We start from the raw sequence: 17,554 nt of genomic DNA, 5'->3' as shown, positions 1-17,554 counted from the left end.
GGTCATCTAACTCCCCTTTCTACAAAATGTACTGTCTGAATTGCCCCAGTTTTTAGTGTGCCAAACAGTGGGGCTTCACAAACTCCCTTGAGTCTGTTCCTCAGTAATAGGGCTGAGAGGCTTCTTTTCAGATAGCCCATCAGAAATTTTTCAGTTTCAGTTCCATCCAGTTGCTTCTGCTTCTATTTGTATTACTCCTGGGTGTGTTGGACCTTTCAGATATTTGTAGACTAGATATTTACCACATCTCTCCTGCATCATTGTTCAGCCAATGGCATATGATATCATTTAGGGCAAACTTCCACTTCTCTCATCTTGTTCAAAGGACAGACAAATTAACAGCCCACTGCTTGTGACAACGGGCTAGAGCTGGCTAGAAGGGCTTGGAGGAGCAAATTCCAAATGGATTGATGAAGTGAGCTCTCTTCTCTTACGAAAAGCCTTAGCACTGCCCCAAGAGTAATGAAGCGTTGCACTATCCTCAACACCAATCTCTTCCTGTGGTGTGTTGTTTTGTTTTTGTGGTTGGGAGACAACACATATGAAATTTGTGATATAATGAGGACTTTTTTAAAGCATAATAGAATGAAAATTTTATCCCCTCAGGAAGTGGCACCTTTTTCGTAAGTAATCCCAGTATAAATCTTGATACTTAGCTTGAGAAAGTAGAAAATCCTTGATCCTTTATAAAAATCTAAGTTAAAAACTTACAATAGCTTTAGAGTCTGTTATATGGCACTTCTTTAAAGTATATATTTTTAAAATTCAACACTTATGCAAAGACCCAGTATTTTATCATTCTTGATATCTTGTGTATGCTCAGCTTCTCAGGCAATTCATTTGTAAGTCCTGGAATAGACTGACTGAAAGTACCATTCTAGATCCTCTGAGTTGCTATAATCTGTTTTTATAACTTCTCGCTTTGTCTGAGGACTCTGACATAAATTCACTCTTGGTAAAAGGAAGTTAACCACTCTATCCATGAATCAGCTTTTGTAGTTTGACAGGATCTAAAACACAGAGAATACTTTGTTTGCTTTCAAAGCAAAATTAATTAGTTGCTGCTATAGACTATTTTTTAGATGTAATTGTACAGTGTTGTTATTACTACGTGGCATTACCTCTTTTTCTTTTTGTAAGGTGGCGTAACTGTTTTTGTGGCCTTATATGATTATGAAGCAAGAACTACAGATGATCTTTCATTTAAGAAGGGTGAACGGTTCCAGATAATAAACAACACGTAAGTATTTCTTGCCAGACACTTCTATAATTAGCATTACATTGGAAATAAATACCTTCAAGAATATTTCAGATATTAAGAGTTTTCCTAAAATGCCTACACAACATTTCAACAGAAAATAGACAGGTTTTCACATGATTTTCAAAGGTCCAAAAATATTGTCTTAAGAGGATGATACTGAGATACTAACTGGAGCTGGATAATACTTTTTTTTTCATTTTGTCCTGAAACAGAAATAGAAATTCAGGGAAGAATATTTGGTTTGAATTTGGAAATAATTTGCATTTGTCAGCAAACTGGAAAAGCCCAGTTTTATCATAAAGAAAGAGGTGTGTTTGTCCCATTCTCATCTTTAGTTCAGTGTTTGGGGCAGTTGTCTGGAAGTCGGAGACCCAAGCTTGAATCCCCATTCTGGAGAAAGGATTCAGATTTTCCCCTCCCAGGTGAGCATCCTAACCCATGGGTTATAGGTTTTTTTGGGGGGTGGGCTGCTCTGCAGGCAAAGGGCCCTGGGCAGCCCCTCCCCTCTACCACTCCACAGAGTTGAAGTCTATCCTCCAGAGAGTAGGGATTAAGACAGATACTTTTCTGAAGCTGGCCCTTGGAAAAATACTTTTTTTTTCTGCCAGAACTAGTAAAATCAAATTGGCAAATAATTTTGTATCAGCTGAGACTGTATTATTTTGAGCACAAACTATTTGTCTGAAATTTCACCCATCTCTCATACTGATCCTGCAAACCTTATTTGATCACAAGAGTAAACCTTTTAGTAAGGGGGAAAATCACAGTTATACTTCTAGGCTTTTGCAAATGTTGTTGTTTTTTGACAGACAGGAACTATGTGGGATAATATGCACAGTTCATATAATTTTCTAATCTAAAATTTGTACACAATTTTGTTTATTTACTTTGTCCCTCCCTTGTAGTTCAATGTGTATGTAAGTGCAGCATGATGGGGTTGCTACGGAACAGGACTTAGAGATCTGAATTCAACAGAAATAGAAAATTGTGATCTTCCAGCACAGCCACAGATTTGGTCTGTGACCTTGAGCAAGTCTCTTAAATTTTGAGTGAAGCCCTGTCCTCACAGAAAAATCAACAAAGAGCTCTTGTTCCTTGCCTAAAAACTGAATTAAAGGATGGAGAAAGTTGTCTGAGTTGCTATACATTGATGTTGGTACATAAGAGCATTGAGTGACAAGTTCTCACTTAACTGTCAACTATCAAGTAAATTTTTTGCAGCATTATAAATGCATTCATCGTGTCTTTTCTTTCACCAATTTTTTTATTCACGCTTTGTAATGAAATGCCATTTTGTCCACATTGTCAACAGTGGCAAGTATTTATCTGAAATACAGGTGAAAGCGATTAAAAGATACTTGTAAAAAAACAAAAACTGCCTAAAATTTGAAGTTAGCAGTATAGCACTGGAGCTCCAATGTCTTTGCTTAATGATTATTTACCAAAGCAGACTATTACTGATATATATCAGAGAGATAGCCGTGTTAGTCTGTATCTTCGAGAACAACAAGAAGTCTTGGGCACCTCATAGACTAACGGATATTTTGGAGCATAAGCGTTCGTGGGCAAAGACCTGCTTCATCAGATGCATGGAGGGGTGGCGGGGGGGGTTCAGAGGGTTATTTAAAGAGTGGGGTCCCAGTAAAAGGGCGGGCCAGAGCTGACAAGGTCTATTCAGTCAAGGTGGAAATGGCCCATTATCAGTAGTATGTATCAAAGGAGGGAAAAACAAGTCAGCTCAAACAGGGGGATGTGGCCCATTGTCAGAGTCTAATGTGGAGATATTAACACCCAGGGCAGAGAAGCTGCTTTTGTAAGGGGCCGGCTACTCCCAGTCTGTTTAATCCTTGGTTGATGGAGTCAAATTTGCAAATAAATTGCAGCTCAGAGATTTCTCTCTCCATTTGATTTTTTGAAATGTCTCTGTTTTAGGACTGATACTTTTAAATCTGTTACTGAGTGTCCAGGGAGATGGAAGTGCTCTCCCACAGGTTTCTGTACGTTACTCTTCCTGATGTCTTATTTATGTCCATTTATTCTTTTACGTAGAGGCTGTCCAGTTTGGTCAATGTAAATTGTAGGGGGGCATTGTTGGCACATGATGGCATATGTTATATTAGTAGATGTGCCAGTAAAGGACCCCCTAATGGTACGGTTGATGTTAGGTCCTGTGATGTTATCACTGGTGTAGATATGTGAGCAGAGTTGGCAGCGAGGTTTGTTGCAGGGATTGGTTCCAGGTTTAGAGTTACTGTGTTGTGATCTATAGTGGCTGGTGAGGATTTGTCTAAGGTTGGCAGGCTGTCCGTAGGCGAGGACAGGCCTGCCTCCCAAGGTCTGTGAGAGTGAAGGATCATTGTCCAGGATGGGTTGCAAATCACTGACGATGCATTGGAAAGGCCTTAGGTAGGGGCTGTATGTGATGGCCAGTGGTGTTCTCTTGTTTTTCTTGCGAAGCCTGTCTTGTAGCAGGTGGCTTCTGGGTACCCATCTGGCTTTGTTAATCTGTTTCCTCACTTCCTTGAGTGGGTGTTGTAGTTTGAGGAAAGCTTGGTAAAGGTCTTGTTGATGTTTATCTCTGATGGATCAGAGCAAATACAATTGTACCTTAGTGCCTAGCTTTATACAATAGATCATGTAGTGTGCCCTGGATGGAAGCTAGAGGCATGTAGATAAGCATAGTGGTCCGTGGGTTTTCAGTATAGGGTGGGATTTATGTGACCATCATTTATCTGCACAGTAATGTCCACAATGTGAATCTCTTGTGTGGACTGGTCTAGACTAATGTTGATGGTGGGGTGGAAACTGTTGAAATGACAGTGTAACTCTTCAAGAGCCTTCTTCCCATGGGTCCAGATGATGATGATGTCATTAGTGTAGAGGAGGGGTGCTAGGGGACGAGAACTGAGAAAGCATTGTTCCAGGTCAGCCATAAAAAATGTTGGCATACTGTGGGGCCGTGCGGGTGCCCATAGCAGTGCCACTGATTTGAAGGTATAAATTTTCCTCAAATCTGAAATAGTTGTGGGTGAGGACAAGGTCACAAAGCTCCACCACCATTTGTGCCTTGGTCTCATCAGCGATAATGTTCCCAACAGCTTGGAATCCATCTTCCTGTGGGATGTTGGTGTAAAGGGACTCTACATCCATGGTGGCCAGGATGGTGTTTTCAGGAAGGTCACCCATGGATTGTAGTTTCCTGAGGAAGTCAGTGGTATCTCAAAGAAAACTGGGAGTGCTGGTAGTGTAGGGTCTCAGTAGAGAGTCCACGTATCCAGACAGTCCTGTGGCAAGGGTGCCAATGCCTGAGATGATGGGGCATCTGGGATTCCCAGATTTATGGATCTTGGGTAGCAACTAGAATAAACCTGGTTTGGGTTCAAGGGGTGTGGCTGTATAGATTTGTTCCTGTGTTTTTATAGGGATGGTCTTAAGCAGATGCTGTAGTTTCGTTGTGTATTCCTCAGTGGGATCCTGGGACAGAGGCTTGTAGAATGTGATATTGGAGAGTTGCCTGGCAGCCTCCTTTTGGTAGTCTGTCCTATTCGTGATGACAAGAGCGTCTCCATTGTCGGCCTCTTGGATGACAATGTCAGAGTTGTTTCTGAGGCTGTTGATGGCATTGAATTCTGCATGGCTGAGGTTACGTGGTAAACAATGCTGCTTTTCCACAATTTCTGCCTGTGCACGTTGGCGAAAACATACTATGTATTAGGTCCGGTTTGTCATTTCAAACTTCGGGGGAGTCCGTGAGGAATTCTTTTTCTTGTACTGTAAGTGGGAGGGTACCAGTGGGTCAGTGCGCTGGGTGTTAATATCTCCACAGTAGACTCTGACAATGGGCCACATCCCCCTGTTTGAGCTGACTTGTTTTTGACTCTTTGATACACACTACTGATAATGGGCCATTTCCACCTTGACTGAATAGACCTTTTCATCTCTGGCCTTCCCTTTTACTGGGACTCCACTCTTTAAATACCCCTCTGAACCCCATCCCCCCATTCATGCGTCTGATGAAGTGGGTCTTTGCCCAGGAAAGCTTATGCTCCAAAATATCTGTTGGCCGATAAGGTGCTGCACAACTTCTTGTTATTACTGATACACAGGTTGCAGAATAAATGCCTTTGTCTTGTCCATTTTTTGTTTTAAAATATGCAACTAAATTAAGATGTACACATACAGCTCATGATTAAGTGAAAAATATACTTGCACTCTAGTTGGAGTTATGTCATCTGAATTTAAATTTGCATTGCCTAATGAATTTCTGAGTTTAATATCTGTAAATGATACTGCATGTGTTACAGGCTGTTGCATTGTTTTATGCATTTTAGCAACAATTGCTATTGCATTTCAGGGAAGGAGACTGGTGGGAAGCAAGATCCATTGCAACAGGAAAGACTGGCTACATCCCAAGCAATTATGTAGCTCCTGCAGACTCCATTCAGGCAGAAGAGTAAGGCTTTATTCAGTATTTTGTCAGTCATTTTGCCCATAATCTTACTACCAAAGAATTATCTTCTAGGAACCAATTTACTTCATTTCCATATAAGTACCAAATTATCAATATGTCTCACAAATTAATGATGAGAATGCTACTTAAATAGTATCAAGTGTGGATCCATGACTGACTTTTTAGTAGAATGCGTTAATAGGCTTGAGATGAATGTATATGCAGGAGATGGGGTGGGGGAGGAACTGAATTGGTACTCATACTTTTTAGAGTGTGTTTGCTTACATCTAACAGCCATTAGTTATTCACTCAAGATATATATGCTTCACAGTTATAAAAGGTTGTTTATTAACTGGGCAGAGAAACTCAGCAGGATCTGTCACCTTATCAAGGAGAGAACTCAAAGTTCTGAGCAAACTTTTATACAGTTGGTATTCCAAAGGTGTTCAGAGTTTGAAGATGTTGATTCCTCTGAGGAACAGATCTATGTTAGTGGACAGAAAATTGCTTAGCATCGCCAAAGATCACTGAGAATGTTACCATTTTTACTGCCAGCACTTCTTATTCACACAGCCCGTAATCTGTAACATAGTAGTTAAGGCATCATCTGGAGTTAATTCAGGGATTCTGTGGTGTCTTCGGTAGTGCTTGTTTGCTAGAAAGATGGTACCTAGTTATTGCATTAAGCTTTATAGAGCTCTTCTGCCTTTTTGCTTCCATAATGCTGGCAGTGGGATTGTTTCCTGGCTTCATTTGCCTTGCTTTGTGGTCAGGACTCTTCCCATCCTTTTCTTCACACATCTCACTGTACTTCTGGGAAAGCAGCCCAATTCCCAACACACGTCCTGAATCTCAATCTGAGACTTCAGTATATTAGTGATGCTTCTGCTGCCACCACCCACCTTTTTTAATATTGAATTGCAACTGGGTCAGAGACAAACAACCGTTTGTTCTTAAAAATTAAATCTTACAGATGTTTACATAATGCTGTTCTATATGGCAAAAAAGTAATATTTAAAATTCCTAATGGAAGTTTATCAGAATTACTATGGCTGCAGTGCAGCACCTGTGGGGGCCCTTCATTGTCATGCATACAGATGTTAGAGCTGCACCCAAAGTTCACAAATAAAAAGCAGTCCTGTGGCACCTTAGAGGCTATCAAATGTATTAGGTTATGAGCTTATGTAGGTAAAATCCATTTGATCAGGTTTACTCACGAGAGCTCATGACCTAATTTATTAGTCTTTAAGGTTCAGAGAACTGCTTGTTTGTGAAGTTAGAGGCTAACACAGCTACTCCTCTGAGGCTATGTCTACACTTACTGGGCATATCAATGGTTGCTACACTATTTTAGGTACGCCAGTTGCATACCTAAAATCGATTTTGAAGCCATCAACGTTGGTCCCTATCCTCGTTGGGAGCACTCCTCCCACCGACATTCCTTAATTCTTGCATCTCACAAGGAGTTCCTAAGTGTTTGATCGTCTGCATCCAGCCTGAGACTCAAGGTTCAGAGATTGTTTCTGGAAGTGAGATGCTGCTCAAAGAGTATAGATAGGAAAAGCAAGGATTGTAACAGGTAAGTGAGAAGGCTGGATTTCAAAGGCATAGCAGAAGGGACAAGCTGAATTGTAATCTTAGCAGGAGTATCACAAATTGAATATGAGTCAACAATGTGTAAAGTTGTGAAAATATCTGTTGTTCTGAGGTGTATTAATGGGACTGTCTTATATATGACACAAGTTAATTATCCCACTCTACTTCACACTGGTGAGGCCTCAGCTGGAGTATTGTGTCCAGTTCTGGGTGTCACATTTCAGGAAGGATGTAAATAAACTGGAGAGAATCCATCTGAGAGCAGCAAAAATTATTAAAGTTTAGAAAACCTGACCCATTATTCTCCCTGACCACTGAAGGTAGGACAAAAAGTAATGGATTTTAATCTGAAGCAAGAGAGACTTAAAGTAGATGTAGGGGAAAAAAAAACTTTCAAACTATAAGGTAGGTAAAGTCTGGAATAGGCATCCAAGAAATGTTGTGAATCCTGCATCACTGGAGATATTTTATGAACAGGTTTGACAAACACCTCACAGGGATAGTCTGATTTAGTTGGACCTGCCTCAGTGCTGGTGTTGACGATTTCTCAAGGTCCTTTCCAGTTCTATATTTCTATGACTTTGTGAAATAAAAGCTACGTCTACACGTGTGCTACATCGAAATAAGCTATTTCAATGAATAGTGTCTACACGTCCTCCAGGGCTGGTGCCATCGACGTTAACGTCGACGTTGGGCAGCACTACATCGAAGTAGGCGCTGCAGCGGAGCGTCTACATGCCAAAGCGGCACACATGGAAATAAGGGTGCCAGGAACAGCTGCAGACAGGATCACAGGGCGGACTAGCACTTCCGGGGCAACAGCTAGCCTCTCCCTTAAAGGGCCCCTCCCAGACACACTCAGCCTGCACAGCACGCAGTCTGCAGAGCCACAGGCACACACACCCGTCGAAGCAGTATGGACCCGCAGCAGCAGCCAGAGGTCCACACGGCCGTCCCTGCAGGAGCAGTGCTTGCCTGCTCAATGCTATGCAAGAGGCAGCTGATCACCTTTTATTCACAGAAGAGGAGCTGCCCCCAGGGGAGGAGGAAGCAACCCCAGACCTTGCTGCCCTCCGACCCTGCCCCCCCCACCACCGCACATGCTGCCGGCTGTGGAGCTACCCCACGAGTACCAACTGGTGGGAGCGGCTGGTGCTTGGCGAGTGGGACCACGAGTGCTGGCTCCAGAACTTTTGCATGAGCCGGCAGACATTCCTGGCGCTCTGCCCTGACCCCCGCACTGAGGCACCAGGACACCACCATGCAGCATGCCCTCACGGTGGAGAAACGGGTCGACATCACTGTCTGGAAGCTGGCCACTCCAGACAGCTACCGATCCGTGGGGCAGCAGTTTGGCGTGGGCAAGGCCATGGTCGGGGCTGTCTTCATGGAGGTAAGAGGACCCGGGGGAGGGCAGCCCTGTGGGGGGAGGGCCAGACACACCCTGCACACCCCTCACTGGTGCTCTCCCATGTCGTTCCCCTGCAGGTCGTCCGTGCCATCAATGCCCTGCTCCTCCACAGGCTCGTGCGGTTTGGGGACCCGGATGCTGCCATCGTGGGGTTTGCCAGCCTGGGCTTCCCAAATTGCTTTGGGGCTCTGGATGGGACCCATATCCCCATCCGTGCCCCAGAGCACAGCGGAGGACGCTTCCTGAACAGGAAGGGCTACCATTCTGTGGTCCTCCAGGCCTTGGTGGACAGCCAGGGCCGCTTCCTGGACAGTTATGTTGGGTGGCCTGGCAGCACCCACGACGCCCAGGTGTTCAGGAATTCGGACCTGTGCCGCCAGCTGGAAGCGGGGACCTACATCCCCCAGAGGGAGATCCCTGTGGGGGACACCACCATGCCCCTCTGCGTCGTCGCAGACGTGGCGTACCCCTTCCGGCCCTGGCTCATGCACCCTTACACAGGCCATCTCTCAGCCAGCCAGGAGCGCTTCGACACGCGCTTGAACCATACGCGCCAGGTGGTTGAGCGCACTTTTGGCTGCCTCAAAGGGCGCTGGAGGTGTCTCCTCTCCCGCCTGGATGCAGGCCCCACCAACATCCCCCAGGTTGTAGGTGCGTGCAGCGTGCTCCACAACCTGGTCGAGAGCAAGGGGGAAGCATTCTTCCAGGGCTGGGCTGTGGAGGCTGGCAGGGCTGATGTGCAGCCATCCACTGCCCCCAGTCACCAGATGGACCCCGAGAGGATTGGGGTCTGGGAGGCCCTGCGGTCCCATTTTGGCCAGGCCGCAGGGTGAACGCTGGCAGGCCCCCCACTGTACCTCCCCATCCTCCACAACGCTCCCTGCTCCCACGCCCACACCACAGAGCACCCAAGAGCCCCCCCCACTTGCAAATAAAAATGGAGCTGTTGTTTTTGAAACCAAAAACGGGTGATTTCTCTTATTATTCAAACAACAAAAAAAAAATATATATATATATATATATATATATATATAGAGAGAGAGAGAGAGAGAGCAGAACAAAAGCGGGGAACTATTTACATGGGGGGGCAGGTACCATATAACGAAACAGGAGTGTAACACAAACTATATACAAATATATATGGGGGGATATGTACAAAGGTCGGGGGGGCACGTCCTGGGCCCCGCACCCCTCTACTGTCCGGCACCTGGGGTTGGTGGGTGCGACCCTCGCCTTGGCCTGAGCCCTGGCCGAGGCTGGCTGGGGCCGGGCGAACCGGCAGGTATGGCCGGCGGGTGTCAGCAGGCCCCCCGTGGCGGACAGCCCCAGGGTGGCGGACGGCGGTCGGAGTGGTGGGTGGAGCGGTGGGCAGGGCGAGCAGAGCTGCGGGCGGCTCAGCATGGGGGGCCAGGTATTCTGCTATGCGCTCAAATGTGCGCATAAAGGTCCCCCATGCCTCCTGGCGCCAGGCCAGCGCTTGCTCCTGGAGCTCCAGCCGCCACTCGTCCACCCGCAGGCGCCGCTCCAACACCTCCAGCTGACGCCGGAGGGTCGCAAGCAGCTGGGGGTCCGTGGCTGTCCTCGGGTGGTGGTGGCTCTGCCGTCAGCCCCGTCCTGGGGCTGGTTGGTGCTCCACCGAGGGGCTGGCCTGCTGGGATGGCCCCCGTGGGCTCTCTGGGACCACTGAGACCTCGCCGGCGCTCTCTGGGCCCTCCGATGGTGCAGCTGCGGAACACGGGGGTGAAGAAGAGTGGAGACAGCCGTTAGTGTGGCCCCCGAGGCGCGGCCCTTGTCCCCCCACCCCTCTGCTGCTGGTTCCCTGTCCCCATCCCCATCCCCGGGAGATGCTGCTGCTGCTGATGATGATGGGTGTCCCACCCCTTCCCCCCCAGAGGACCCTAGGTTCCGCTCCCCCCATCCCCAGGGATGGGGCATGGCACTGTCCTGCTGCGGGGGGCAGGGGCTGATGCACTCTTCTGAGGGACATGCTACTGCTGTCCTTGGGGCCATGGTCATCTGGGCATGTGGAGGGCCCTGGTCATGTCTGTTGTCCCCACCCCTTAACCCCGGGGGTGTGCACCGGGGGGGGTACATACCTGATGGTCTGCTCCCACGGTCGGGGGACACCCTTTGGGCGGACGCCCTGCTGGAGCTCTGAGATGGCAGGACGATCCGCAGCCCCCCGTCGCTGGAGGAGGATTCCCCCTCCTCCTCCTCTGGCATCTCAGGGGTGGGCTCCTGGGGGGCCCCTGGGGTGCGGGGCTTGCCTCTGGGGTGGACTCCGCCTCCGGGGGCTGCTGGGGCTTGTCAGCCGAGGTGTCAGGAGTGGCCAGCGGGGAGGTGGTGTACCGGGGGCCCAGGATGGATCTGAGCTCCCTGTAAAAGGGGCAAGTGGCGGGGCGGCCCCAGATCGGCTGGCCGCATCCCAGGCCCGGGCGTAACCCTGCCACAGCTCCTTCACTTTACTGCAGACATGATCCGGAGTGCGGGCAGGGTGACCCCGGGCAGCCAGGCCCTCGGCCAGCCGAGCGAACACATCCGTGTTCCGCTTCTTGCTCCCCCATTACCTGGATCACCTCCTCCTCGCTCCAGAGCCCCAGCAGGTCCCGGATCTCGGCCTCCGTCCAGGAGGGGCCCTGCTGCCTTTTGCGAGTCTGGCTGCCAGGCTGGGAGCCCTGGCTCCCCTTGTGGGGGGGGTGCCCTGGGGGCACTTGGGGGGCTGGCGGGCAGCCATCGCAGTGGGGGGGTGGCTTGGGGCTGCAGGGAGGCGTGCAGGCAGGCTGTGTGTCAGTGCTGCCGCCTGCACACGCTCTCAGCTTCCTGCACAGGAACACAGGGGGCGGGGAGCTTTAAGGGGCTGCTGCATGCGGCCACCATAGAGGTCAGGGGCTGGAGAGAGCGTCTCTCAACCCCTCAGCTGATGGCCGCCATGGCGGACCCCGCTATTTCGATGTTGCGGGACACAGATCAGCTGCCCATGCCCTACTTTGGCGTTCAACGTCGAAGTAGGGCGCTATTCCCATCTCCTGATGGGGATAGCAACTTCGACTTCTCGCTGCCTTATGTCGATTTCAACTTTGAAATAGCGCTCACCACGTGTAGATGTGACGGGCGCTATTTCGAAGTTGGCGCGGCTACTTCGAAGTAACCGGCACGTATAGACGCGGCTAAATAGAAACCTGTGAACTTTGCTACCATTATCGCCCCTTAGTGTGGAAGTCAGAATTTCTTTGCTGTGAATGGAAGTTCAGCCAAAAGATTTGCTGTTAACGGTGAAGTCCAATACTTTAAACCCAGCTGTTCTTTGAGTAGTCCAGCAGATGATGGTAGTATGGATTTGTGTGCACTGTATTTATATGAATACCAGAATATAGCAGTTTGCAGAAATACTTTAAAGTTTAGCCTTCTATTACAAATCTCCACAAGTAATGGAACAATATCTCTGTCTGTCTCTGTAGCATCCGTATCTCAAGACTTTGCTGCCTGTTTAGATGTGCAATCTTATGAAAGGCCCCAAGGTTGTGGGGGTGGGGGAAAGAAAAACTTACAGAAGCAGAATTTACAGTGCTATTTTATGCAGATTACCACCACACTATATTCACTTATCTTATCAATTATTTCCTTTAATTTCTTCTAGATGGTATTTTGGTAAGATGGGCAGGAAAGATGCAGAGAGATTACTTTTAAATCCTGGGAACCAGCGTGGTGTTTTCTTAGTACGAGAGAGTGAAACCACTAAAGGTATTTTTTTAAGCTTGCTTCCTTTCTAGGGCAAAAGAGTTAATTGTTTCATATATCCAGACATCTTTTGTGAGAAACAAAATTTAAACCGTTTTCTAGGTGCTTATTCCCTTTCTATACGTGACTGGGATGAGGTCAGGGGCGATAATGTGAAACACTACAAAATTAGAAAACTTGACAACGGTGGATACTACATCACAACAAGAGCGCAATTTGAGTCTCTACAGAAGTTGGTTAAACACTATACAGGTAAGCTGAATATTCTTAGTGTTCAATACTTGTTTAATGGTTTTTACAGGAAGAAAATATTGAGTAAATGGTACATGGGTATGTTTGTACTGCAATGCAAGTTCAGGCTCTCTCAAGCTTGAGCCCAAACTCCCATTTTGTCTACGTACTAATCTCTCAGGCACAAACATAAGAATCCAGCAGGGTTAACCCTTTTGCTTTCATTGTAAACACAACACGCGCACACACACTCTTGCTCTCTCTTGCTCCTTCACCTCAGGACTTGAGCGTCTGCCCAAAGTATCCCAAGATGCTATATTGTCTTTGCTGTCCCAGGAGTTTCCTGTTGACTCCAGGGAAATGGAAGCAATCCCCACCTTAGTGTAGTGCAGAAGTTCCATGAGTCAGTGTTTGACTCATTTGTTGTCTTCTGGATACTGAGCTACAAACACACCGTCAGAGAGCTGTCTGCACTGACAGTGGAGACTGACCAAAACAAGCTTTTTGCAAAATGCACTGCTTCCTGGCCAAGGGTGTGCACATCCAGGTTTTGGTGACTTTTTAGTGGATCCAGCAAAACAGTGGATTTTATAAGAATATCGGGAATGACCACATGGATGCTATTTTTTAAATGATAATACAACTCTTTTTAACTATAGCAAAAAAGGCAACATACAACTTTTTGTTAGGCATTCTTTTTCTTTTATTTCCTTGCATCAACTCTTCTGCATGTTATGTAACTTAAATTATTTCTTTTCTAATTATCCAGAACATGCTGATGGCCTGTGTCATAAACTAACGACTGTGTGTCCAACTGTGAAACCCCAGACACAGGGTCTAGCAAAAGATGCCTGGGAGATTCCTAGAGAGTCTTTGCGGCTAGAAGTTAAGCTAGGCCAAGGATGCTTTGGGGAAGTATGGATGGGTAAGAGTACTGTGTGCCTATCCTGTTTTGAGTTATTTGGTTTTTACCTAAAATATCATAGTCTAGAAAGATAATATGATGATAAATTGAAGGCAAAATTACTAATAGCTGTTGTATCTGTCATAGATAAAGCTATACTTCAGTCATGAATAGTTTGTTAGGTCACAGCCCATGAATCTTTGTTCACTGCCCCATCCTTGACTTTATCTATGGCCTGTATGATATAGACAACTGAAACTTAGGCCAGCAGGTTTTGGGGTGGAGGGAGAAGGGTGGGGAGGGAGTTGACAGCGCATGGCCCAGGATCCCTGCTATTGCTGGAGGGGGTGGTTGGCTAGGGAGCCTGCCAGCTCTGCACAGCTCAGTGGAATAGACTGGGAGGCCCATGGTGCAGAAGTCTTTGGAAAGTCAGGGAATCTGTGTCAGTCAAAAAGCCTTAAGGATATTGCTTTTAATGCAGAATCCCTCATGATAGTTGGATGTGAACTCACACCATGAATTATGAGATTTAGCCAGGCGTAAGAACCCCAGGATTAGGGGTTATGTACCAGCCACTATAAAGGAAGAGTAAGGAAGGAATGGCAATCACAAGTATGCTGGGAGAAGAGGTGGCAACAAGAAGTAATAAATAAAGAAGGAGACACCAACAACAAGTCTGAGGAGAATCAGAATGAGGCTATGTCTACTCTACGAGATATATTTGAATTTATTTATATCAGTTTTCTAATTCTGGAATTTATAAGCTCGAATTTGACCATCCTCACTTCACACGTGCTCACAAAGTCGAGTCATTGCTGTCACACTCAAATTGGTTAACATCGACTCTTACAGTAATGCATTGTGGGAAGCCATCCCCCAGTCCCCTCATCCCCACATGATTCTGGGTGTGCTCTCTGGTCTTGACAACATCTTCCCACGTTGCATTTTCCTCATTCCCCTCCTGATCCCTGAAAATATTCCGATCCTTGGAAATAATGCAGGGACACTCAAAGTTAGAAGAAGGAGGATAGAGAAGTCCAAGAAAAAAGAATTTTTGGTTTCCCCCCACGTTACATTGCCAACATGGGTGCAGCGACTCTATTCTCAACTGGCCATCCAGTGTGTGTCCCACCCCCCCATCATTGCATGGATCATTTGAACACTGGGCTTTAACAGTTCCAGCTCAGGTGTTCATGTGACTAGACAAAGAATTTTGTTTTGTAACTTGCTATATCTCAAAAGTTGCTTAATTAAATTTCCACCTCATTTTATGTGTGTTAATTCTGTATATTTCTATATAGTGAAGTTCAAAGCTAATTTTCAGTATTTCTTTGTTTATCCCGTTAAAAAAATTAAACCAAAAATGAAAGGAGCTTCTGTTGAAAATAGCTAAAAAGGACAGCTGAGGCAGTAAAGTGTATTTTGTTTCTCTAGGAACATGGAATGGAACCACAAAAGTAGCAATCAAAACACTAAAACCTGGTACAATGATGCCAGAAGCTTTCCTGCAGGAAGCTCAGATCATGAAGAAATTACGACACGATAAACTTGTTCCACTATATGCTGTTGTTTCTGAGGAGCCAATCTATATTGTCACTGAATTCATGACAAAAGGTATGTGTTGTTAACTTTTTAAACTTAGTATGTTTCAGTTAATAAAAGTGCCAGTAACCAAAAAACGTATATTTTTTGATTCATGTTGAATACTGGTGTGTGTAAACCTAGCATCACCCATGATTTGTAAAATTATGATAGGTTCTGAAATCACCATGTTTGTTGAGATTTTTAAAAATCTCAATGGTTGGGATTTTAAAAAAATAAATAAGTGGATTTCAGATGATTCTTCTGGTCCTAGGTGATCTGATTCTCTTTTTTTTCTGTCCTTAGTTTTCTGCTACCACAATTTTATCAAACTTGCTATAACCTATTTTTTTTTAACTGAACTTGACTAGTTGAGTTTTAGGAACTTCCTGCCAGAAATGCCTGTTTCAGTAGCAGATTAGTATTCCCTATCTTCTTTTAATCCAGAAGACCTTTCCAGGCTCAGGGAGCAGCACCATATCACCATTTACTCCTGTCTGTGGTTTCTTCATTGCTTAAGGCCAGCATGATTACATCCATCTGGATGATGTCCTGCCCTCTAGACAGTTGTCAGTCTGTAGGTCTGACTAAACTTGGTTCTGTTTATATTACTTTTGATGGCATCCTATCATCTGTTTGCTGCAGTGTCCCCCACAATCATAATCTTTTTGATTATAGCCATTCCCATGCCCTGACTTCACATCCTATTCTCCTTCATTTGTCTTTAAATCATTTCACTTTACACCTGCCATCTTTTGAAGATCTCTCATCTCTACTGTTTCCAGCCTTCTGACATCTTTCATTTAACCCATCAGCTTCCAGAATATAAAGAATACTGTTGGTACACTGGTTTGATAAATGATCACATGGGCATCAAGTGTAATGTTTCATGTGCATATACATACAGTAAACCCCTGCTTTATGCAATTTTGACATACACGTTAATCATATTAATGTGAATGTTGAAATGCTGGGCTCCAGCCTGCTTCCCCCATCTGGGGAAAGCAGGCAGCTGGAGCCTCGGGAGGGGCTCAGCTGGGGGAAGCCAGGGGGTTGCTGCTGCTGAGAGAAGGAGGTGGAGGGAAGTCCCTCAGCCCCCAGGGAGCCAGACACAGCAGCGCCTGGTCAGTTTTCCAGCTCCCACAAGAAGTATGGAGTCAGGAAACTGAGCAGATGCTTCTGTGTCCCTAGCTCGCTGCTCCCAGGGGCTGAGGGGATTCCTTCCTGCCTCCTCTGTTCTCCCATGGAGCCATGCGCCAGGTGCAGTAGTGCCTGGGGGCACAGAGGAAGAGGGGGAGAGGAGGGATATGGGGGAGGGAAAGCCCCCCAACCCCTGGGTACCAGGATTCAGGTGCAGCAGCTGCACCTGTGGCTGGCTCATGGCTCCCTGGGGCTCAGAGGAGGAGGGAGTGGTCCCCCTCCCCCAACTTACACAGAATATGAATTACATGGGGATTGTGAGGAATGCAATCCCTGCATAACTTGGGGTTTTACTGTACATATTTTTAAATTAAGTTGATGACATCAGAGTAACTAAAAATAATGGTGCTCTAATTTTCCATGTAGAATGTCTCCCTTGGGCTTTATTTTAAGTTTCAACAAAATGATTTTGCTGTCTCCTTGAACAAAGTTGTGGGGAAATTTTATTTTTGTCCATGTTAATTACAGTCATTCAATTGAAAAGCTGTCCTGTATCCATGCTTTACAGTAAGGACTTGAAATTTGCCAAATACATTGCCAACACCAGATAAGCATATCTCCTCCTGTCCCTGTTGTGTGTTGTTTTTTTTTTAAAAAGGAAAAAAAATCTACTCAGATTTAGCCAGATGATACATTTCTATCCATTTCAGCTTGCACATGCCCAATAGCATGTTTGCTATTGACTGGAAGCATTGTTCTCCAGAGATTCTGTATGCACCAAATATGTTCCATCCTTACACAGTTTCTCTCTGCCTTCCAGACTGGTCTGGCACCCTCACAGTGCTGCAGGAGCTGAGCAAGCCTTTTTGTGCAGTGCCTTCTCCCTGGGGCACCAGCTACCAAATCTGAGCACTTTGCTCTCAGTGCTCCCCCTGCTGTCTCCTGTTTTAACATGGAGGAAGCACTCTTGACTTGTTCAGCTACAGAGATGAGAAGTGGAAGAGGTGTATGGTACAGCAGAAAAAAATAGAATCGTATCATTAAAGACTACTTTGTAGTGCATATGCACAAGACAGCTGAGCTAAATCACATTTCTGAACTTTGAAGTGCTTGATTTTTCTATCTTAATGTTCTTTTGCTGTACTGTTTCATGAAATGTTCATTTATATTAAATACTGTACAGTAATTGTGTTCTCCGAAAACTACATGCATGCATCGCTTGCTATATATCGTGGCACAGAG

The 17,554-nt window shown here is 46.0% G+C and overlaps 1 protein-coding gene across 3 annotated transcripts in view; it reads left to right on the top strand.

The window, feature by feature from the left end:
* Positions 1-17,554, top strand: part of YES1 (YES proto-oncogene 1, Src family tyrosine kinase) — a 60,373-nt gene that overhangs the window by 33,262 nt on the left and 9,557 nt on the right. For 2 of the 3 annotated variants that reach the window (XM_074987360.1, XM_074987358.1), the window contains exons 3-8: positions 1,141-1,240; positions 5,616-5,714; positions 12,356-12,459; positions 12,559-12,708; positions 13,457-13,612; positions 15,026-15,205. In XM_074987360.1, coding sequence (XP_074843461.1) covers positions 1,141-1,240; positions 5,616-5,714; positions 12,356-12,459; positions 12,559-12,708; positions 13,457-13,612; positions 15,026-15,205 — 789 coding nt within the window. The remainder of the gene's footprint in view (positions 1-1,140; positions 1,241-5,615; positions 5,715-12,355; positions 12,460-12,558; positions 12,709-13,456; positions 13,613-15,025; positions 15,206-17,554) is intronic. The other variant, XM_074987359.1, reaches the window with a different exon arrangement.

Source organism: Carettochelys insculpta, chromosome 2, assembly GCF_033958435.1.
Source record: "Carettochelys insculpta isolate YL-2023 chromosome 2, ASM3395843v1, whole genome shotgun sequence".
Lineage (NCBI taxonomy): Eukaryota > Metazoa > Chordata > Testudines > Carettochelyidae > Carettochelys > Carettochelys insculpta.
The sequence above is the reverse complement of the archived record's forward strand: the minus strand, read 5'-3'. Positions and strand labels throughout refer to the sequence as shown.